Below are 23,987 nucleotides of genomic sequence, written 5' to 3'. Positions count from 1 at the left end.
CTGAGTCGTGAATCTAGGAGGACGCCCAGATTGCGTGCTCTATCAAGGGGAGGTAACATCTCTCCTCCTATAGTCAGAGATGGAACCTCTTGGACTAAACGAGATGACGGTATGTACAGCCACTCAGTCTTTGGCCGGGTTGAGTCGAAGCCTGTTTTCTCCCATCCAAATCTGTACCGCTTCCAGGCAACGGGACATCACATCGAGGGCATCACTGGGTTGGTTCGGGGTGGAGATGAAAAGCTGGGTATCATCAGCTTATTGATGATATTTCACCCCGAAGCTATGGATGATCTCTCCCAGCGGCTTCATATAGATGTTGAACAGGAGGGGCGAGAGCACCGAACCCTGAGGCACTCCACAACTAAGAGGCCTAGCGCTTGAACTCTGCCCTCCTGCCAACACCGTCTGCGAACGGTCCGAGAGGTAGGAGGAGAACCACTGCAGAACGGTGCCTCCCACTCCCAGCCCCTCAAGACGACGCAGTAAGATACCATGGTCGATGGTATCAAAAGCCACTGATAGATCTAATAGGACCAGGACAGAGGAATAACCTCTATCTCGGGCCCGCCAGAGATCATTCACCAGTGCGACCAATGCCGTCTCCGTGCTGTGCCCGGGTCTGAAACCCGATTGGTACGGATCTAGATATTCAGCTTCCTCCAGGTTCAAAGGGAGCTGTCGTGCCACCACGCTCTCAACGACCTTCGCAAGGAAGCGAAGGTTGGAGACAGGACGGAAGTTGTTTAAAACAGTTGGGTCCAATGCCGGTTTCTTGAGGAGGGGCCTTACCACCGCCTCTTTCAAGGCGGCAGGGAAGTACCCCTCACTCAGTGAGGCATTGATAACTGCTAGGAGCCAGCCTCGTGTAACCTCCCGAGATGCATAGACTAGCCAGGAGGGACACGGGTCCAACAAACATGTGGCGGCACTTAGTTTCCCCATGATCTTGTCCACTTCATCCGGAGTCACAGGATCGAACTCTTCCCAAATGTACTCGGCCAACTTCGTTTTCCTCTCGTTAGATACTGCCCAGTCAGAGTCCAGACCAGCCCGAATCTGAGCAATTTTGTCCACCAGATATTTACAAAATTCCTCAGCCCGCCCATGTAGGGGGTCCTCTCCTGTCTCTTGACTTAAAAGGGAGCGGACCACTCTAAATAGGGCGGCCGGGCGGTTATCTGCGGACGCAATGAGGGTGGTGAAGTAGGCGCGCTTTGCCACCCTTATTGCCACAAGATAAGATCTAGAAAAGGATCTTAACTGTGTTCGGTCAGACTCAGACCGACTGGTTCTCCAAATGCTCTCTAGGCCCCTTCTCTGGCGTTTCATCTCCCGCAGGTCCTTGGAGAACCAAGGAGCGAGTCGGGACTTGCGCCGGGTCAGAGGCCGCAAAGGGACAACGCGGTCGAGAGCCTCCGAAGCAGCCTGTTGCCAGGCATTAACTAAGGACTCGACCGGGTTGTGGGAGAGGGAGGTGGGAATCGGTCCAAGCGCCATCTGGAATTTATCTGGGTCCATCAGGCGCCTGGGGCGGAACCACCTGGTCGGTTCCGCCTCCTGACAGCGGGGGGTGACGTGACGGAGGCCCAACCACAGGAGGTAATGGTCTGTCCATGAAAGGGGTTGTGATATTGGAGTAACCCCACCCAGTCCATTTAGCCATTGCCCAGAGACAAAAATAAGATCAGGCATGTTTCCTCCCTCGTGAGTTGGGTCCTGAGTAATTTGAGTCAGGTCCATGGCCGTCATGGAGGCCATGAACTCTCGGGCCACTTCTGATGCACTGCCCAGGGAAGGTAGATTAAAGTCTCCCAGTACCATAAGTTTTGGAAATTCGATCGCCAATCCTGAGATGGCGCCAGGTAGCTTGGGTAGAACCGTTGCTGTGCAGCTTGGAGAGAGGTATACCAGAAGTAGGCAATGCCCTCACAGCATTACCACTTATCCCATTTTGAAAATATATTGTTTCAACTGATTCATCTGACTCAATCAACGAAAAATGGAAAGAGAAATATAAAGGTTAGGCATATTACAGCATCTGATGAAGTCAGTCACACCTTATGAAAGCTTGTATCTTTTATTTTTTCTTAGTCAATGCATATTCTACAGCAGGCATTCAGAGAGCATATATATCTTACAAGGGATTACATCCAATGAAGTTAAGTCAGTTTACAGGACAATTAATTTAACCCAGACCCTTAAAAAGTGGAAGTATTTTGCTTTAGCAAGAGAAATACAGATCATTTTGGAAACACACTCGAAAGTCAAACTGACTGTCTTTCTTTACCATTTGTTATGTTTTCAAATGAAATAGGAAAGGACAAAGGGTTAAGTGGGTGAAAAAAGTGTCTTGATGTATGAAAAAACAAGTGTTCTTGATATATCAATTTTTTACAGTACAGATGGGCAAACCCAGCTTCCCCAAGTGCTTGCTTTGTATTTTCAAAAGCCTTTCTGACTAATGAATAACTGTTACTTGATATTTTGAGGTGATAAAATACATGTGTTCAAGACTAAAGTAGGCTTAATCCGTTAAATAAAGAAACCCTATCCATCTTCCTCCTGCCAAACTAAGTAAACATCCTGGTCCACCAAGGCCTGGCTAGTTCTAGCTTAAAGCTTGCAAAGAACAAAGACTAACATTCTGAATTTCATCTGAAAGCAAACTGGCATTCAGTATCACTGAAACAAAATATAGATGATATGACCAAGAAACCTTTCATTAGATGGCAATCTGGCTACAACATTCTGAAACTGTTCAGAAATACTTCTCCTTAAAAGAATATCGGAATAACTTAATAAAGACTGAACCAACCCTGGTCACAGCCATTTATTCCCAAATTTGTCTAGGATCAGATGTAGGGGACAAAAAATAATTGTAGTTAATTAGGAGCAAGACTGAAGTGCCAAGTGGTCTTTTGAACCTTAAATGGAATACTTTTGTCTTGTTACAGGTCCCAATGAAAAGATTTTCATGTGGAATTTCATCATGAAAATAGTTCCATAGCTGAATTATATTTAGTGGATAATATTAAAAATAGTTTACCTGCTTTTCTTTGTTAAGGGATTCTTCAAGGCTCACAACCATCGTACGGTACTGCTCCACATTACTTGTGGCAGTCTTTAGCCTCTCCTTCAAATCATTAATTTGGTCATCAGATTGCCTCAATCGATTTACAAGATCATCCTCATCCTCTCCAACACTAGATTGGCCTAAAAATTTAGAAGCAATTATAAAATAAGGATTTATTAACTGAATTTATAGCATATCTGTAGTACATTTTGAGTACAAAATAATCTTTTCTCAATTGATTCATAACTTTCAATATTTATTTACAGGGTTTTTTAACATAAAAGAAGAATGACTTACTATCAACAAAGGAAGTTTTGAAATTTAAGTGCTTTTAAAGCTGGCAAACAGATAAAATCAGTTGTAGCCATTTCACTCATCATACAAAGCCAGAAACTGATTTGCAGTTTATAAACCAAGATACTCCCCCCTCCCCGCAAACCAGGAAAAATGGCAATGTCAATCTACCACTGCACAGGCTATAGCTTTGCCTGTCCAACAATGCTCTGCCTACTGCAATATCTTCAGCCTCCACAAAACAGTATACAGGGGGTCCCTACTTAACCAAATTTTTGACAGTGCTGAATGAGGGGGACTTATGACCGGTAAATGTCAGTCACAGTGTCCCCATGGTCACATGATCACAATTCAGGCACTGGGGGCCCAGCTCACAATTACTTTGCAGTGTTCTGTGATTGCCATTTGCAACCTTTTTTGCCAGCTTCTTATAAGGAAAGTTAACGCGGAAGCTGGCAGGTAGCTGCAAATGGGGACCACTTTACAAACCATGTCAATTTGCTTAATGAGCAAATTGCACAAGAACTGCAATTGCCATCGCTAGAATTCTGGTCCTAATTACTATTGTTAAGTGAAGAATATCTGTATATTTTTCCTTATCTTTGAATGGCTTGCACACACTTGGCTTAGGACTTTACACTTCACCAATTGTCATTTGGGGCCAACATTAAAACAAATTAAATCTGAATTGCACCATTTAGAAGATTTATTAAAAATCCCTCACAAAACAGCATCATGCAAGCCTTATATTTAGCTTCTTCAAAATATTTCTGGCACACTGAATTCTTCTCATCCGGCTAAGGTTCTTCTCCCCATGTATTTGCATTGGGTACTGTTTGTTGCTGGCAACATACTCTTTTCCCCCCTTACCTTGGCCAGCAGCTCTCTGCAATGACTGAGAAGCAATTTGAGCTTCCATATTGTGGAGCTGCTGCTTTAACGCTGCTATCTCCTTTTGAGCATTCTTCAGCAGTTCTTTGGTGTTAGCATGAAGATTCACTTCAGTTTCACACTGTCTTTTAGCATCCAAGAGGTGAATCTGAGAAGGAACATTACAGTACTTTACTTCAAAGCACCACACTTCATTTTCTGACAAAATAGCTGAAAGCACACTCTTTACCTAAATATCAAGATTGTTCTGGCTTTTTCTCTCAAAACAGAACGTTTAAACTTATCACCATTTCATTACTAAATATTAAAAACTCCTTACTCCAAAATATAAAAGAATTGAAATTCTTTCTGCCCATGTGATAACTTGAGTGGTACAAAACCTGCATCCGTCCACTGATATAAAAGCACTACAAGACTTAGAATTCAAAACATCTAGAGAATATTATCTTGTCTCCCACTGGCATAAAACCTTGGCTACAGAATGCTGTTGTAAATCCTTGGCCCTCTTAAGGAAAGGGAATTGAAAGGCAGGAGAAAAACAGGATTCTACAGCATCCCTTTAGATACAATGAATCCTTTTACAAGATAATCACAATAGACAACATCACAAGTACAGTGTACATAATGTGTCTTGGCGTGATCCTGTCTTACCTATGATGCCAGATGACAAATAGAACAGAAGTGGAAGCAGGGGAAAAATCCTACTGCTGGCAGGGATGATCAAAATATCTACTACCTGTGCCAGAACTGTCATGTCAGAGATCCACTAATACACCTCCATCCCCACAAAAGTGGGATAATTCCAAATGCAAATAGTTATTTTAATCTTTTCTATTCCATAAACAGACGTTCTCCTCCTCATCCTCTCAGCAAGAGGTTCCTACATCAGCGTTGTGATGGAAAGATGTTTTAAATGTGTTCACTTAAGTCTGCATTAAAATAAATTCATTTAATTATTTTTTAAAAAAAATATATTCTATTTGTTGAATAAAATCAAAATAGCTATAAGGAATCTTTCACATTTTGTTTTACTATTCTGTATACTCTTAAGAAACCAAACCAGTCATCCAGAACTTAAATAAACTTCCAAATAAGGAATTTATAGTATCTTGAACTATAAATGACTAGATGGCTTCCTATTAAAAATGCTCAGAAAGTCATATGAACATCTAATTTCTTCAGTTTCTAATACTTACATCCTGATTTTTGGAAAGTGTGTGTCTTTGCTCCACCTCATTTTCCAGTTTTTTCTTCAGCTGGGCTATTTCTCTTTCCAACTTCTCAATTTGATTATTGAGCCTCTGTCGAGTTTCTGTCTCTCCCTTTTCCAAAATTACCTGGTAAGTAAAATACATTTTAATATGTAGTATTTCTGCCAAATCTTGCTCATATTTACCAAACATAATCAATAACAGCATTGCATATCAGTAGCATGTAGAACTTAATGATGCTTTTCAGGGGATTTTTGGTCCATATCTTTACAGTGTTTCCTCTATCACATCAATTTTAAGATATGTGGATTCCACCGCCCAGAGTTCTGGGATATGAACTCCCAGTGTCTTGAAAGTCACCAAGGTTGAGAAACATTTTTGAGGAGAATAGAGAGAAAAAAATAATACAATACAACTGAACATACCTGAATAGATTGCAGATTAGTAAGGAGCAGATTTTGTCCTCTATGTTCTGCTATTAAAGATTCTTTTTGCTGAGTCAAACGAATTTCAGCCATTTTTAAAATATCCTTTTCTTTTTTCAAATTCTCTGCTCTCACCTTAGAAAGAGATATTTCACCTTACATTAATTCAATCCACATAGTATTTTAAATCCAAATTCACTGTTCCAACATCTGAATACATCAAGTTAAAGTGGATCAATCAATTAGTTCTGTTCCTTTATTTTTTCTAATTTTGGGGTTATAATGGTAGGAAGATATAAGCAATTCTGTAGAAGATAACAGAGAAATGTGATTCTAGAAAGGATATGGCATCACATTAAGTTATTATATGCCTTCCACTTAGTTATTGGTCTCTGATATTTTTAAAGGAATCTATCTTGCTTTCTCCCAAAAAATCACTTACAGAAGCTTTAGAAAGAGCCAAGTAAGAACAAATCAGCATGTATTAGCACACTGTACAAACAAGCCAATATTCCAAAGAATGTCAGCTTAATGAAAGGTAATGATAAGCCTATTTTATTATGCTTGTATATTTATTTCACGTTCCTTCCAAATTCAAATTTGGCTTATGTATTACTCTTACTTTTAAGAATATATATTGTTTACTCTTAAGCTGTTTCAAAGAAAACCTACAACCATACCAATTACTTAAAAATATTAAAAATAGTTAGAATAATTAAAATGATCTGTATTTAAAGGTATGTTCACAGAGTTACATTTTCAAGGTCTAACAAGGAAACAAAGCAGTTAAGGCTTTTGGCTCCAAAGAGAATTCCTTTCAAAACATTTGGGTCAACTACAATGTAGACTTGAGAGCAGTCTGCAAGTATAGACAAACCACATATGTCATCAATTACCTTGAGAATGAACATGTACAAGTTGCCCTTTCAGATATTCTTAAGATTTTTCATGGCAGAAAGGAGATTTGCAGCTGGACCTCTTGGGCCAAATGTCTATGCACTGGATCCAAATTATTGATCAAAACAGCAGCAACATACATACATACATTCATTCATTCATTCATTCATTCATTCATTTATTTTGATTTATATACCACCCTTTCCCGAAGGACTCAGGGCAGTTTACAGGGTATTTAAAACAAGAAATACAAAAGTTAAAAACAATTAAAAAAATTACATCAATCCCTGAAAAAAGTAAAAACCCCAATTAAATTAAAATTAAAATTCTCAGCCTGGGCCAGAGAGCTCGGGGAGCTGGTTCCAGAGGGCAGGCGCACCCACTGAGAAGGCCCTCCCCCTGGGTGTTATCCGCCGGGAACTTGATGCTGGCAGCAGGTGTTCCCTCAGATATCCCAGACCCAAGCCATTTAGGGCTTTATAGGTCATCACCAGCACCTTGAATCTCACCCGGAGGGCCACCGGGAGCCAATGAAGCTCGCGGAGTAGAGGTGTTGTTATTATGTTACTTAGTTGGGTAATGTAAGCAAACAACCAATCTCAGAGAGCACCAGGAAGTCCACAGTTCCACCCTTAGCCACAGATAGTAATTGGATGGTCCATCCAATTAACTCTGTTGCAGAAAAAATGTATTTTGATCCTTAGACTCCTCCATAGCCAAAACAAAACAATTCCTCCAAATTGGGATAAAATTAAAAGAGGCTTATTATAAGTCTTTGCCATTACAAAATAAACAATAATGTAAAAAATAGCCAGTAAGAATCACCTCTGCAACTGTTAATTTTTCATTGGCTCCTCTTAATTCTTGAGTCATTGTGTTGATGATCTGTTCTTGCTTCTGAGTAGTTGCTGACAGCTTTTGAATTTTCTCATGCAGTGATGTGATCTCTCGCCGATATCCCTCTACGTTATCTTGCAACATCTCATAACTTCACCAGGATGAAAACCAGGAAGGTTTGTTTCATTGAAATTGATGTAACAAAAGCAAAGGGGAAAATCATATTTTGAATGAGAGTCACTTTAGTGTTTGAGAATACTTAAAAGTAGCCTGCCACTCTGAATTCAGAAATGACGTATTCAGATACAGGCAACATCCTAAATTCTTGAACAATTTTTTCCCCAGTATTTACTCCAGTAATTATTTCAGAATTATATCTATAATATGGGAACCACCTATGGTAATTTGCTATTGTATGAAAGCAAAAATCAGATAAAAATAATTTGATAATATGCAACAGGTACTAAGTAAACACATCTTAAAATTAAATGCAACAATTTATTATTTCAGCAAATGCACAGAAATCTGCAGGACTAAGGAATTCTTATTTATTTGGTCCAAAGTTGATGATCCATTGCTATCTTTTCTCATCATGTCTACATTATATGGTATAACAATAGTGTAAACAAATGCCAAAGGAAAAAAAACAATTTAGCTAGACAACACTGAAAATGAAGATTGTTAACTAGTGCAGACACAGAACTAGCATATCTTTTAATCAAAATTTGGAAATAGCAGATCTGCATACTGTTTTCGTCTTGTGGTTCAAATTTCAACCACCCCTTTCTTTATTGAAAATAGGTGAGACAGACATTATAGAGAACTGCATTCTAGTGTTCAGCCTTTCCCACTTCCATCCAAATTGTTCCCTCCATGAGGGGGGAACAGAAAATATACATTTATTTGGTATGGGTATGGGCCTTTCACTAGGCACAGTGTATCCATGTGTGTTAAGTACAATCTCATATTGAAAACATTATCTTGAAGCTAACCATCATCACCAACTGCAGCTGCAGGTATAACTAAAAAGATGAGAGGGGTGTGTGTGGAAACAATAAAAACCAATCATATGGCATTCCCAGTTCCAAAGCTTAGATGATGCTTTGGTGGTGCAGTGATTGGAATGCAGTTCTGCAGGCTGATTCTGCCCACAACCTGCAGTTTGATTCTGATGGGGATCTATAAACTGCTTAGAGAGGGGTGTGAAACACTATGAAAGGGTATATACACAAGTCTAAGTATTACTGCTAGTGCTATTGATGCTATGCTGATCCAATGCACAATTATCAGACATTTTATCCCAAGAAATATGTGAATTGATAACTGGAACTTTCTCATTAGTAGTAAAACATGCTAAATCAATTGTGAAGGAACTTCTTTTAGTGAGTGTTGCTGATTTTGGCTTACCGCTTAGAGGCAAATTCAAGCTGGGTAGAAATCTTTGTATTCTGTGACTTCAAGTCAGTAACCTGTTCTTGAAGCTTCTCATTTTGTTCATTCAGCAGCTTGTCATTCTCTGCCTTTTCTTTCTTATAGTTCTCAAAAAAATCCTGCAGCTGTCAAGTGCGTAAAGTAAACAAAACCGTAGAGGGGTAAACAGAGGGCTAGACAGAAGAAAAGCATCTCTGATTTTGTTAGCATGTGAAAGGCCAAAACCCATACCTGTTTAAGAGCAGCCTTTGCTTCTGCTGCTTCAATTGACTCAATCGCTGGGCCTGAAGTTGGAGATGAAGCAGAACCTGACAGGCGTTTAGGGGTTGATGTCAGAGACAGTTCCTCAGGCAAGATGCTTGAAGCTAAATTATACCAAACAAAAGCAACATTTGGAATCCATGGAGATTGTATGGAGTTCAGTGTCCTGACCTCACAACATCCCACTGAAGTCAGGCAAGAGAAATCCTGAGGCAAGGTGATCTAAAGAGATTTATAACTGGCTGAAGAACTGAACCCAAGCTCCCTCGTTTTAAACTAACAATCAAACCACTTGAGCATGATGTTAGCTGTCAGTCTCATGTGTGGGCCAGATCATCAGCTTGCCAAACATTTAGTTGCCAATAGACATGCTAGCATCAATTAAAAAAAAAGTGGTGGAGGCCAAGACAAAAAATAAATCTTGATTCATTTATTTATATCTAAATGTAACGAGAATCAAATATAATTAATGTAGTTACACTCTACTCATGTCTCTCTAGTTTATCCCTCCTGTCACATTTAAAATTCATTTGGTAGCAATCTCTGATGGGCTTGTGCACCTCTACATAAATGTTATCTGTAGTGACCTTTACAAAAATGTTACCTGTAGCTCTGGCATTCAAAGCTAGGAAGACTAAATTCATGTATAATAGCTTAAACCAGGGGTCTCCAACCCCCAGTCCATGGACAGGCACTGGTCTGCAACATGCTAGCAACCGGGCCATGCAAACAAGCAAAGCCCTATCTGAGGGATGCAGGAAGCACATGAAACCACACCCCCTCCTATCTGCGGAAAAACCTTTCTCCACGGAACCAGTCCCTGGTGCCCAAAAGGTTGGGGACTGCTGGCTTAAACAATACCATTAAACAAAAAATAAACAAAAAACAAATATAAAACAAAGTCTATCTGATTGCTTAAAATCAAAGGCCAAAGTCTGTTTTCTGTCTTTCCTGTTTTCATGCAAACATGCAAAAAAAATCCGTACAAATGACATCATAAAAACAAGGAAACAGCAAGAAGTCTAAAAAGTTAGATCAGCTTTTCTTCATTCTCTTTTGCACTATAATTCTAAGAATTCTCACAATAATAAAGTATTGAAATCAAATTAAAAAATGAACAATTATTATTTCTATTATTCTATTTCTGTAAGGGTAAAAAAAGAGAAAAAGATAAATGTTTCCCCTGTCCAATTATGTCTAACTCTACGGGGCAGTACTAATCTATTTCCTAGCTGAGAGAGCCAGTGTTGTCTAAAGACACTTCCGTGGTCATGTGGCCAGCATGACTATATGCTGAGGCACAGGGAACACTGTTATCCTCCCACCAATGTGGTACATATTTATCTACTTTCATTTCTATGGTTTCAAAGTGCTAGGTGGACAGAACGTGGAACAAGAATGGGAATTCACCCCATCAAATGGTGCTTGGGTCTTGAACTGCCTAGCTTCTGGTCAACAAGCCCAGCATCTTAATCGCTAGGCCACTGTACTGCCCATTCTGTAAGGGTATAACCATGATGAAAATCTACATTGTGACTACTTTTAATGATGAAAAGGCCAGACAGGATTTTTTTTTCCAAAGCAATGTTGCAGTTCAGAAAAACATCAACAAAAGAAAGCCTGCATCCCTGCCTAATTCTGACCTTGCAATGGAATGGCAACTCCAGTAGTTTGGGCCAACAAAATCCGATACATGTCACGCTGACGAACAATGGACTCTACAAGCTGCATTTGATGGTGCCGTGCCTCACGCAGCTTTTCTAGCTCAATTATAGCTTCTCCAAGTTGATTCTGGAGCTCAGAAATCCTGTCATGGCAAGAAAAGGTTATTTATGTTAAAATATAGAAGTTATGGTGCCAAAATGGAGGAATGATAAAAAAAACAGGAATAAAATTGCACTAGTACAGAGGTGTCAAACTGCCGGCCCACAGGCCGGACACGTCATCCAGAAGCCGCGCCCACCCCATTGCCGGCAACGGCGAAAAGGCTCCGATACGTTGCACAATGCACGTGACATCGCAAATTTGACATGTCTACACTAGTAGAATTCTAAATTTAAAGAAGAGGTATGAACTAGTACACTGTGATTTTTGCTTATAAAATGGACAGAACAGAGTTTCTGAGAAGTACCTAAATTGAGAAAATGTTCAATAAACATTTCTGCCCATATTTCTTCATGCTATCTTTAAGAAATTTAACTAAAAGTGTAAGTTTGTAGCTATGATACAATAAGGAAACAGTGAGTATGCATCTGAAGCTTGATCTGAGAAGGCAACCAAGACCCCTGCTTCTTCTCAATAAATAAACAGAAGGAAACAGTGAGTATGCATCTGAAGCTTGATCTGAGAAAGCAACCAAGACCCCTGCTTCTTCTCAATAAACAAACAAACAAATAAATAAAAGGAGTATAGAAGTTACTGAAAACATATAAGACTTACAATGAAGCTACCGGTTTTTTTACATGAATGGAAGAGAACTTGAAAACTGGGTTACTCACATATATTCTAAATTTTACCATGATTAGACAGCTCTTATAAAATTATTTTTTACTTGATCACCAATGTAATGTTAATAAACCTTGATTCTAGACACCAAATCTTGGTATTCCAAATTCATTGCCAAAGCTGCAACATACTTAGTAGAAGTGGTTTCTTGTTCTTCTTTCTCCTTTGCCTCTCCCAGCTCTCGAAGAGCTATTAAGAGGCGTTGATTTTGCTGCTGAAGTTCCTCAATGTTTCTATAGGAAACCAGGCGCTGACTTATTACTTCAGAAGAGCTGCTGATGTCTGCAGAACTGACTTCTTCATCACGGATGACATGATTACCTCGGGCTTCTTCAAGCTCCATCAATAATACTCTTATCTTCAAACAGAAAAATAGATTATTCACACTATAGAACTCTAAAGGTAAAGGTAAAGGTTCCCCTGCACATGCGTGCTAGTCGTTTCCGACTCTAGGGGCCGGTGCTCATCTCCGTTTCAAAGCCGAAGAGCCAGCGCTTGTCCGAGGATGTCTCCGTGGTCATGTGGCCGGCATGACTAGACGCCAAAGGCGCACGGAACGCTGTTACCTTCCCACCGGAGTGGTCCCTATTTTTCTACTTGCATTTTTACGTGCTTTCGAACTGCTAGGTTGGCAGAAGCTGGGACGAGTAACAGGCGCTCACTCTGTTACGCGGCACTCGGGATTTGACCCGCCAAATGCTGACCTTCTGATCGACAAGCTCAGCATCCTAACCCAGTGAGCCACCGCGTCTATCTGCCATCAAATAAATACATATCCTCCATTCCTTCAAATTTACAAGGTTTCATCTGTTATCACACAAACCCATTTCCAGAGTTACTCAAAACCCATTTCCAGAGTTACTCAAAATCAAATCAAAATTTGACAATGGGAATTCTAGGTGTTGAAGGTTAATGGGAGGCCTAGGAGCTATACATGGCCCATAGGTTATTCATTCTTAAGTTTGAATAACCAAATATCTGACTATTCAAGTTATTTTCCCTTTAGGTCAGAAATCAAATTATAGAACAAATAGGATTTTTTTTAATTCCTAAGGTTCGTTCTCTTTTCATGTCTATTTTCTCCTTTCCGAGCCTGTTTTGTTAAGTATTAGATGAACTCTATTTCATTGGCAGGTTGGCTCAGTCAAGGGGTTCATCTATGTGTTTCACCCTCCTCCTATGGCAGGGGTCTTCAAACTTGGCCCTTTTATGACTTGTGGACTTCAACTCCCAGAATTCCTCAGCCAGTGGCACAAAAGGGCAAAGTTTGAAGACCCCTGTCCTAGAAAATATAGGAAGTCTATTTTAACAAGGCATCTGCTGGAGAGAGTAGAACTATATACAAAGCTTGTACTAAACAGCTCAACAGTTCCCATTTACTAATCAAATGGAAGGTTTACAGATATTATAATTTCACAATAAAAAAAGCATTTATAGATGTGTGTATTGTTATAACTTCAATTAAGTGATGGGTAGCACTTTCAAATCACGTGATTCAACAAGAAATGGTCTAGAGAACTAACCTGTTGTGACAGGTCTTTGACCTGAATTTCAAACCTCTGGTTCTCTCTTTCAAAGACAGAGACATGCTTGTTTGCTTTATCAGCCTCTTCTTGTAAGCGCTGAATTTCCTGTAACCCAAAATTAAGCATGACTAAAACTGAAAATTGGTCAGTGCTTTTGAAAATCTTAGTATTTGCAAAAAATAAAGAAAAGAAAAATAATTTATAATGACTCATGTGATCTTAACATATATGTTTGTATCAGAGTAGGCAATAAATAGGTTCATGACAGTCATGTTTAACCCAGGGGTCCATTGGGAACCGGGCAATGCAAGCAATGGAAGTGTGCGCCAAATTCCATTTGCACATGCGGTGTGTGTGCATGGGAAAATATCCCCTTTCCCCCTCTGCTGGCAATCCCCCAAGCTGGAAAAGTTGGGGACTGCTGGTTTAACTGACTTTCTTAGAAAGAGAAAAAAGGAAAAATTAAACATATTCTATAAACGCTATCTTATAGATTAGAACAAGCAAATTAAATTTCTCTATTATTCACAAATAATGGCTCCAGATTAACAGTTGCTCAAATATATAAAACAGTAAACTGTTCACACTCCTGTATAGCTAATAGGGAAAGTGGTTGTCAGGACCCACCCCAATCCACGTCTTAGGAAAGAAGAACTCTTAGAGACAGGATTGTCCAAGGAGGAGCTTTTACTAAAACATGATTGTCAGTGAAAAAACTAGACAGGATCTGAAAACTGTGTTACAGATTGATACTTTTAAAGTGTCCCCGAGTGAAAGCCCCTCCCCTCAGTCCATTTGGTCAGTCCCGGATCAATTAAGGTTCAGGCGTTAAAACCTTCCAAGGGAAGAGGGATCTTCCATGCCTTTACGACATTTCCTTCCTCCCTTTCAGATTCTAATTGGAGATAAAAACCAGATCTCTCCCCGCTCCCTTTCTTTGTTCTTCTCAGTTCAAAGGTTCTTCCCCTGGTCTGATGACGGCCTCCAGGCAGGCTGAATTAAACACCCTTGCATCAAATGGATAGGGATGGCCAATTAATATCTTCTCTTCTCCTCCTTGGGATTGGCAGAATCCAGTGAGGGGTGTAAGATTTTACAACATACAGATGGGGATTTATGAATTGGATATAAATGGATTCTGACAGTGGTTATATTTCTATCATCATAATGTCATCTCAATCAACCCAACTATTACTAATCAGTATGCTATGACAAATATTGCTTAAAAGTTTATTCTTTGTAATAAATGAGCATTACTTTTTTTACTATATTATACAAATGTTCACCAAAATCATCTCAAAGCAGCTAAAATAACATCCCCTTAACTTCATTAATAAAATATATGGACTGATTCAATAAGAGTAATAATCAAATTATTATTCAGAAGATATATTTTAAATTGCTTGTGGGATGCCAAGGGAGAAGCAGCATGTATAAAGCATTTTACATTTATAGAACGTCAGACAAGATGGCTCTTCAAGTTGTGGAGATGAATATAGATAGCAAGGATGTAGCCAACTAAAGAAAATGCCCTCAGAGTTTGAGAAGACTCTAAAATAGGAGTACCGGTATGTTCCATCTAACCTATCAACATAGGTCACTGTTTATGTAATCAACATAGAGGAAAAACAAAACAACATAAGTAGATGGATCTGGAAAAAATCATTTAGTTTATACACTGATTATCTGTTCCAAATTTTTGCCACATTCTTGACAAACTAATTGCAGAAGAATTTTAAGGCGTCTTCAAACAGCACGGAGCCACAACAATCACTAGAAGCACACAGAACAAATCTTGATGAGTGGTAACACCATATGTTGCACTGCTTGTTTAGATAAATATAAACATACTGCCTACCACTGAAAAAGCAAGCTTGTCACGAACAATATTAGCATTTGTATATGGATGTACGTATTTTTATTTATGAAACTTTTAAATCTGAAACCTCTACATGAAATCTAAAGTGTTACCATCCACTGAAAGCAACATTCTCTTTATCACAAAGGACAGGTCTAATCTCCCAAATCTGTTTTCTGTGATAATTTTCTTAGATCGATGTATACTATAAATCCTCCATAAACTTTGGTCTGAAATCAGAAGTTGATGAATTACCAATGTTTAGTATATTACTTAAAAACAGTATGGGATCCTAGAGCACCTTCATAAAGGTTGTTATATTTTACATGTGAACTTCCCTTAAGTTGCATACTGACCTTCATAGCTTGCTCAAGTTTAGCAGAAAGACTCGCTACAGCCTTTTGGGAGCGTTCATATTCTTCTCGCTGACGCTTCAGAATGGGTGCCTTGGCTTCCACTTCCTGCACTATTTCATCCAAATATTTATTGATCCTCTTATTCTCTAATTTTTCCAAAAGCAGCTGATCCTGAGCTTCTACATAGGCATTGTAAAGCTGTAGTAAATAAATCAAATATAGGAAATAATCCTGTCCAAGTTTTTATCCAAAAAGAATTTTTAAATGTATCATTCACTTATGTGTTTGAGGGGCTTTACCATCCTATATAATCAATCTGGACTTGTTAGTCTCCCTATACACAGAGAGAAAAAATCTAAAACAGTAACAAATAATTTGTCCAAAATGAAGTACTTCTGTAAATTATAATCTGGTTTTAAATATTAGTAAAAAACACACATTTCTTACTAAAGATTACTAGGTTTATATATATTTTCTTCCTTTCTCTATGCGGATTATGGCCAGGGATATCATATGAGGATAATCCCAAATAATTGTTTTCAATGTCCTTGTTGACATTGAAAACAAATCTGTTTAAACACTATTCTTGGGAATGTTGTTACCATCAAATACATGAACTTGTAAACAGTACAAATATCATTGATTTAATTCCTACCTCAGTTAATTTCATACCAGGCTTGACCACTTTTGCAACAGCAGCAGCTGTAGGAGACATAGCTGCCAGCTCATCCTCTGAAAGTATGGCCCCTAGAAAAGATTAACGTCATAGCACAGTTTTAAAAGGTGATCATTAATGTAATAAGCAATCTAATTAATCTTTCTCTCACATATTTTTACCATATTAATTGTGCTCAGATATCCTAAACGACACCAGCTGCATGAAATGAGCCTAATCCTTTTTCTATCCAATGTGCCACCGGAAAGATTTCCGAACCCTTTGTATGGTCATTCCAAATGCTGGTTAGGTTTAATCAGGATTAATTTAAGGAAATTTCAAAGATGAATATCAAAAAGGTTACCCATCATTGACATTAGCTACTAGAAGCTCTTGGGCAACACGATATATCAAACTATATTAACCAAAAGCTTTTGAACTTCTCCTGGCTGTACAATAGAAGTTGGAAAGAAGAGCCCTTATTTATTTATTTATTTATTTATTGATGGGATTTATATCCCGCCCTATCTCCTGAAGGACTCAGGGCGGCTCACAATAAAACATATAATAAGTGCATAAATCAAGATAAATGAAATTGAGAACATCAGTGCAATAAAAAATTAGAGAATTTAAAAATGAATTAAAAATACTAAATATAAATTAATTAAGATGCCTGTCAGTCTAGGTCAGCTTGGTGGAACAGGTGTGTTTTGAGGCCGCGGCGAAAGGATTGGAGGTTTTGGGCTATCCGAAGCTCAGGGGGGAGCTGATTCCATAGGGTTGGTGCTCCCACAGAGAAGGCCCTCCCCCTGGGGGTCGCCAGCCGACATTGCCTAGCTGACGGTACCCTGAGGAGGCCTTCTCTGTGTGAGCGTACTGGACGATGGGAATTTGTTCCCGGCAGCAGATGGTCCTGCAAGTATCCCGGACCTAAGCCATGTAGGGCTTTAAAGGTAAGTACCAGCACCTTAAATCTCACCCGGAGGGCAACTGGTAGCCAATGCAGCTCCCGCAGGAGGGGTGTAATATGGGAGTATCGGGAAGCTCCCATCACAACCCGCGCAGCTGCATTCTGCACCAGCTGAAGCCTCCGGGTGGTCTTTAAGGGCAGCCCCATGTAGAGAGCATTACAGTAATCAATACGGGAGGTAACGAGTGCGTGGGTGACTGTACGTAGGGCATCTCGGTCCAAAAAGGGGCGTAATTGGTATATAAGACGAATCTGGGCAAATGCCCCCCTAGCCACGGTTCCAATGTGATCTTCAAAACTGAGGAGGACGCCCAGATTGCGTGCTTTATCAATGGGAGGTAACATCTCTCCTCCTATAGTCAGAGATGGAACCTCTTGGACTAAACGAGATGACGGTATGTACAGCCACTCAGTCTTGGCCGGGTTGAGTCGAAGCCTGTTTTCTCCCATCCAAATCTGTACCGCTTATGTCCAAAAAGAAGCCAACGTGCTCACAAAACAATCTTAAATTATAGTTTGAATGAAGACATTTAGGAAACTGTGCAGACTCCACTAATTAGAACTATTCAGCAATCTTGATTCAAAGAGGAAAGAGTGATATTGCATTTGATTTAAGGAGGTATGTGTGCGCTCATGGTAGTTTATAAACTAAAAAAACCAAAAATGGCCATGAATATTGCTCACAAATGTTCCTGTTATAGCAAGGGGAAGACAGTAATTTTGAAAAATCACACCTAGGACAGTAATTTGTTTTCAAAGTATTTTTGGCTATTTAATTTTTAGTACTACAATCATGGTTACTGCAATAAAATCAGTTAACGATAATGTTAAATGCCCCAAATTTTAAACTGTCCCTTCCCTAGAAGTTATTAGACCTTTTCGCTTGGTAGCTGAAACCAGATCATTTGCGTTGTCCAATTCTTTCTCCAATTTGCTAATCTTTTCCTTCAGTTCTTTTTCAACCGCAGCCTTTGCTTGCTCCATCTCAGCCAAACGATCCTGTGTTTCTTTGTTAGCTGAGAATGGCAGAAAAATACATTGACAACAAGAGTCACATGCATGTTCGATGGAAGATCATGCGATACATGACAATAAGGCAGGTATTTCCACTACAGCCTCTTTAGTAGTCAACTAAAAGAAAGACCAAAAAATGCAGACTCGCATTGTTCAAACAATATTGTCCCTCTTTCCAATGAAAACAGCAAATATCTTTTGAAAACGAGCAAGCCAAAAACAGAATAAAGCAAGGTGAACAGTTGAAATAGTTAGGTTTTTTTATGGAAAAGGAATTTTATGATGTTTGTGGCTACATCTTGCTTTGTTTTTATAACCATAGAATATTTTTTTTTTGGGGGGGGGAGTGAAAAACATTTCTGAACTTTAAGCCAACAGTGATTTTTAAAATGTTGCTTTATTGTCATTTTAGACAGTAACAGTCATTCTGACAAGCCACATTTTGGCAAGATATAAAAAATGACTTATTTCATATTGTCCTCCTTTGGCATACTTAAAGTAACTTGGGGCCTAGACTTGTTTTTCAACAAATGTTAATTGGCAGATTGCAAAAAGCAGCAAGGACAAGTGATAAAGCCTCAAGCAAAATTCGAAATTCTCCAACAATATAATCCTTACCTTCACCAGCCTCTTTGAGAAGTTTGTGCAGCTCCTCCACTGCTTGAGTCAACTCATTACTCTTTGCTTCCAAGTCATCCGCAGCACTCTAAATGCAATGTATTGTAACTGAGCCAGGAGATAGTCATATTTACTAAGAAACAATGTGCAGTTCTTTAAAGGTTAAAGCCTATGGAATTGGACACAGGTTCAAACCTGTAAGATACTGCTAGGAACATGAAATGGAATTTGTACAATATAAAAATCATAGCCCCAGATTAAAGTCTATGTCTGTCTGTTTTTTTAAAAAATATATTTAGCAGACATGTGTTTCCACTTAAAGCAGATTGTATGGAAGTGTTATCTTGTTGTTGTTATTAGCTACGAAGTCGTGTCCGACTCATCGCGATCCTATGGACAACGTTCCTCCAGGCCTTCCTGTCCTCTACCATCTTCTGGAGTCCATTTAAGCTCACGCCTACTGCTTCACTGACTCCATCCAGCCACCTCATTCTCTGTCGTCCCCTTCTTCTATTGCCCTCAATCTTTCCCAGCATTAGGCTCTTCTCCAGTGAGTCCTTCCTTCTCATTAGGTGGCCAAAGTATTTGAGTTTTAGCTTCAGGATCTGGCCTTCTAAAGAGCAGTCAGGGTTGATCTCCTCTAGGACTGACCGGTTTGACCGGGCAATTAGTAGTAGTAATCAAATATATTTGCCATTATGGCATTTGGCATGAATTATTTAAGATCATACTGGTAACCTATACACTATAAAAGGGGGGCTTTGGCAATTTATTGCACGAAGTAGATACAGATTAAGCCACAGTGCTTCAGCTCAGAACAATTTACCAAAAGAAGACAGTTGCATTTGATTGTTTGGTATGTTTTTCATTTCCTATTAAGAACTATAGTCCATAAGACTGGAAGTGTCTCACTGTCCACAAATTATCAACATGACAAAGTGACTGTAGTCACAATCAGATTCAGTGTTCATCTTAAGGTTTCTCACTCTCTTGAATGTTGGAAAGGACAATCCCTTATAAGCTCAGATACTTCTTCTAAATTCTGTCCCCATTTCAGCATTACCCATGGTTAATCTTACACTGTGCAATCATCAGTATTGACAAGTGATTATTTTTAACCATGTTAACTATAATTAATTTAATAAAGAAAAAAAAGGGGAAATTCTCATGGAAAATACAACAGTAACACCAGATATTTCACAGAGTTTAACTCCTTTCTCTCCAGTCCCCACAAGCCTACTTGATGCAGTTTCTACCATTTTCAAGCTCAGATGGTGTCAAAGCCCCTATCACTTGAAGCAGAACTGGAATCAGCAAGATTTTTTCTTCCACGTGGAATGTATCATGCAGGCACAATTTACACATTACATTAACTGTAAAATGGTCTATTCTTTAGCTTAGCATGTTTTGTGGGTCCAGTTTCTTTGAATATCACAATTTACGTCAATTTATAGCTTGACCCACATATAATTTAAAGCTTATTCAATAAATAATTCCTAGGGGCACTATTAACTGTTTTATTGCAATGATAAACATACCATTTAAAAGGACATGTTTCCCAATATAACCAACTGGAATTGGGATTCTCCCCATGGTAGCAGTTATCAGCCCCTATGTTGTTTTTTTCTATTTTGGACAGGGAGGGTGGAGGACAGCAGGGAAACAGAGGGGTCACTGGCCATCAGCAACCTAATGGCAAATGCATGGAGCAGTGCAATTTGATACCACTGCTGATCCAAACTGATAACATGCCTCCTCACAGGACTATCCTCTTTTAAATACAGAAGATGAAAATATGAACAAATAGCAAAATCATACCTTATATAAATTAGATAACTTGATATGAGCATTTAGTTCATTGTGGAATCTCTCTTCCATACTAGCTTGTTGCTCTTTTGCCTAAAAAAATTAGCATACATGTTAATCTTCAAAGTTCTAAACAATTAAAGATAAAACAACTGATACATTCTTATACTCATAAAACAATTCAATACTTTAAAAATCCTGAATACTTTAAAATAGAATAAAGGATAGTCTTTAACACTAGTAAAATGAGTTAGTTTTCAACTAATTTTCCACCAACTGTTGCTTCCACGTATTCCGAAATGCCATAGTATTTAGACATGATCTAAATGTGTTACACGTTTCACTGCATTTTTCAAAAATACAAATAGTCCTCACTTACTGACCACAACGGGGATTGGCAACTCCATCACTAAGCAATATAGTTGTAAAAGGAAACATCACATGGCTGTGCCAACTTATGTTAATTCAAGCTGTGGTTATTAAGTGAACCATCACATGATTACAACTTGCAATTTCCTGCTGGCTTCCCCACTGACTTTGGAAGCCAGCTGGGAAGGTTGCAAATGGCAATCAAGAGACCCAGGGGGTGGGAATATGCAGAAGATCTTCAAGCAAAGGATAAAGTTTTGTCCGCAATTGTTTTTATTGGGCATAATTACAGATGCTACTGTTGTGGACATTAAGTTGATGTTGAACTTAATCACAGCAGCAAGACTCTTAATAGGTCAATATTGGAAAAAGGAGGAACTGCCGACTATAGAAGAATGGACTCTAAAAGTTTCTGACCTGGCGGAAATGGCAAAGATTTCGGCTTACTTGAAAGATCATTCGCAAGAACGTTATATTATGGAGTGGAAAAAGTGGATTGATTATATCCAGAACAAATATGGGACTAAAAAGTTTCATTTAGCATTTGAATAAGTTTTCTTTTCTTTTTTTTTCTTTTTTCTTTTTATATGTAATATTAGTATTGCTTGTAGTCATTTCATATGAGCTAGAGTGCGATAGAATTAATAGTTTATTGTTGTTAGCATATGGATGTTTATGATTGTTCTTTGTTTTTATACCTTGTACTTAGCTCTGGGAAGTTGGGGGGGAGGGGGGAATGGGGGGGAGGGATAGGGAGGGTTAGGTAGGGGTGGGTGGAGGGAGGGGGGGATTGTTAAAGATAAAATGTACTGTAAAACTTTTCAATTAAAAAAAAGAGACCCAGGGGGTGCAGCAACCGTTGTAAATGTGCGCCAGCTGCCAAGTGCCTGAAATGTGATCACATGATGGGTGCAATATCAAGGAATGGTCTTAAATCTCCTTTTTCAGCCCTGTTGTAATTTCAGTTACTGACCAAGTGGTCAATAAGCAAGGACTACCTGTATATGCATAATAAACCACTAAAAGCACTTCACCTCTGAGACTATATACATCGTTTCTTGTGGGGGGGGAGTAGTGAAATTTAAAAGATCCTTTATAGGAAAAGTATGAATGAAAGTAAAGCTTTCTCTCTGGTTTAATGTTTCCCCCAAAAAGGTCAAGCAATTATACTTACCTCTTTTAATTTTTCCAAAAGATCTTCCACGTGTTTTTGTAGATTGTCGTTAGACTGTTTTAGTCCAGTGACTTGTTCCTCCAGTCTAGAAACCTAGGAGGGGTACAAGATAAATATAAATAATCATCCTTAGATTTATGAGTTTTCTAAGTTGGAAGGCTAGAACATGATAATGAATTAGAATATTTTATGTACAAGAAACATTTCCAGTTGTGACTTTGATTGATCTGCCTTAAAAGGGGTCTACAAGTCTAAGCACCCGATCTGCCATAGTAATATTGATTGATTGAAAACTGTTTTCCTCTACCTCCTCTTTCTTGTTCTCCAGGCCACATTTGAGCTCCAATATTTCACTTCCTTTTTCTCGAGCAAGGACCAGAAGCTCATCTGTTTTGGCCTTCAGTTCAGCACTCAGCCAAGCGTTCTGATTCTGTAATAGCTCCTTTTCTTGTTCCCACCTCTGCTCACGATGCTGTGAATATAATTTTAAAGTATATGAAATGTATTTATTTCACACTTTTTAAAAGTGCTAAAGAAGTTGCTCAAAGATATACAATACAGAACAGAAGCTCTATCAAGATAGGTTTGGGGGCACCGTATCAATCAAGCCTATGCAGTTTCTTAATAGATTTTGTAAGTTTTACACAGAAAGATATCCAACTGAACTCAATGGCTTGGTTCACACATATATGATATGTCTGATGCTTAGCTAATTCAGTAAACTATGGTTAAATAATTCTTTGGGCTATTTATGAATGTATCAATGAGGTTTACTTAGTTATGTACTGTATATAACTCAAATAAGCTACTCAAACACAATCTTGCTGTGACTTATTATCCATTTTTTAAATTTTGAATTTCCCTATCTACCTCATGCTGGTTGCAAGCACTCCTGCATCTTCTCTGTAGCTTTTGTTCTCTAAGGACAAGCTACTGAGATTTAGTGGCTTGATTCTGACCCAGAGGAGCATGGAGGATATGAAAAGAACAAGCAAAGCAGGAATTTAAGCTTCTGAAAACATTAACATGTCTACTTAAAAAAAATCAAATCAAAAGGAATATAGCAAAAACCCAGGACCCAAAATTTAAAACCTATGCCCTCTGGTAATATCACATTACTGCCATTTTTTAGCTTTAAGTAAAAGGGCAAATGTCATAAAAATCCTAGATTCTTCATAACATAAAATGCCTCAGTTGTGAGAGAATAATTATAGGATCTTAGATATACCTAACTTCTAAGATATTAGAAGATCTGTGATAACCTCCTGTCTACAGCTGAACACTAACAACTTCCCAATACTTACTTTTACAGAAAGGGCTGATGTCTGAAGCTCATCCAGTTTTAACTGAAGCTCTACCTTTGCAGTGTTTGTTGCTGTAAGTTTCTCATTCAGACATTTAACATCCTCTGCAAAGAATAAAACACATGTAAGATGTATCAAGACAATCTTAAAATGCCCAAAGTGAAATCAACTTTCTGAATTGAGCCTGATACAGTATATACTGTAATGTGTTGGTTGTCTTTTGTGGCATTTCATTTTTTACTGTTCTCCTTCCAAGTCTCACAACATTAGATTTATAACTTCTATTTTTTTCTAGTATGTTTGTTTGCGGTTTTGGCTGTAATTTTTTTTACCATGCAACCATTTTGATATTTTTCACAGTAGTAGTTTGAGTAATATTCCATATTATTTCACCTGACATTTATAGTAATCATTCAAGTTCACATTCGGTTAGTCTCTAAAGTTTAACTCAAAAAAGAATTAAACTTCTTAAATGGTTGCCAACTTTAAAAATTCTCTGTCAATGTCAG

At 38.6% G+C, this 23,987-nt stretch overlaps 1 protein-coding gene across 3 annotated transcripts in view; it reads right to left on the bottom strand.

Annotated features, from left to right (window-relative positions):
• Positions 1-23,987, bottom strand: part of TPR (translocated promoter region, nuclear basket protein) — a 120,478-nt gene that overhangs the window by 70,128 nt on the left and 26,363 nt on the right. For 2 of the 3 annotated variants that reach the window (XM_081325900.1, XM_081325902.1), the window contains exons 5-22: positions 23,479-23,582; positions 22,482-22,646; positions 22,175-22,267; positions 20,644-20,724; positions 18,826-18,913; positions 18,069-18,209; positions 16,224-16,315; positions 15,569-15,766; positions 13,352-13,459; positions 11,960-12,186; positions 10,967-11,130; positions 9,294-9,427; positions 9,039-9,187; positions 7,620-7,782; positions 5,898-6,032; positions 5,458-5,598; positions 4,241-4,409; positions 3,050-3,216 (exon numbers count right to left, since the gene is read on the bottom strand). In XM_081325900.1, the coding sequence (XP_081182026.1) occupies positions 3,050-3,216; positions 4,241-4,409; positions 5,458-5,598; positions 5,898-6,032; positions 7,620-7,782; positions 9,039-9,187; positions 9,294-9,427; positions 10,967-11,130; positions 11,960-12,186; positions 13,352-13,459; positions 15,569-15,766; positions 16,224-16,315; positions 18,069-18,209; positions 18,826-18,913; positions 20,644-20,724; positions 22,175-22,267; positions 22,482-22,646; positions 23,479-23,582 (2,519 nt within the window). The remainder of the gene's footprint in view (positions 1-3,049; positions 3,217-4,240; positions 4,410-5,457; positions 5,599-5,897; positions 6,033-7,619; positions 7,783-9,038; positions 9,188-9,293; positions 9,428-10,966; positions 11,131-11,959; positions 12,187-13,351; positions 13,460-15,568; positions 15,767-16,223; positions 16,316-18,068; positions 18,210-18,825; positions 18,914-20,643; positions 20,725-22,174; positions 22,268-22,481; positions 22,647-23,478; positions 23,583-23,987) is intronic. The other variant, XM_081325901.1, reaches the window with a different exon arrangement.

Source organism: Vipera berus (genome assembly GCF_964194415.1).
Source record: "Vipera berus genome assembly, chromosome: 3".
In the NCBI taxonomy this organism is placed as follows: Eukaryota; Metazoa; Chordata; class Lepidosauria; order Squamata; family Viperidae; genus Vipera; species Vipera berus.
The sequence above is the reverse complement of the archived record's forward strand: the minus strand, read 5'-3'. Positions and strand labels throughout refer to the sequence as shown.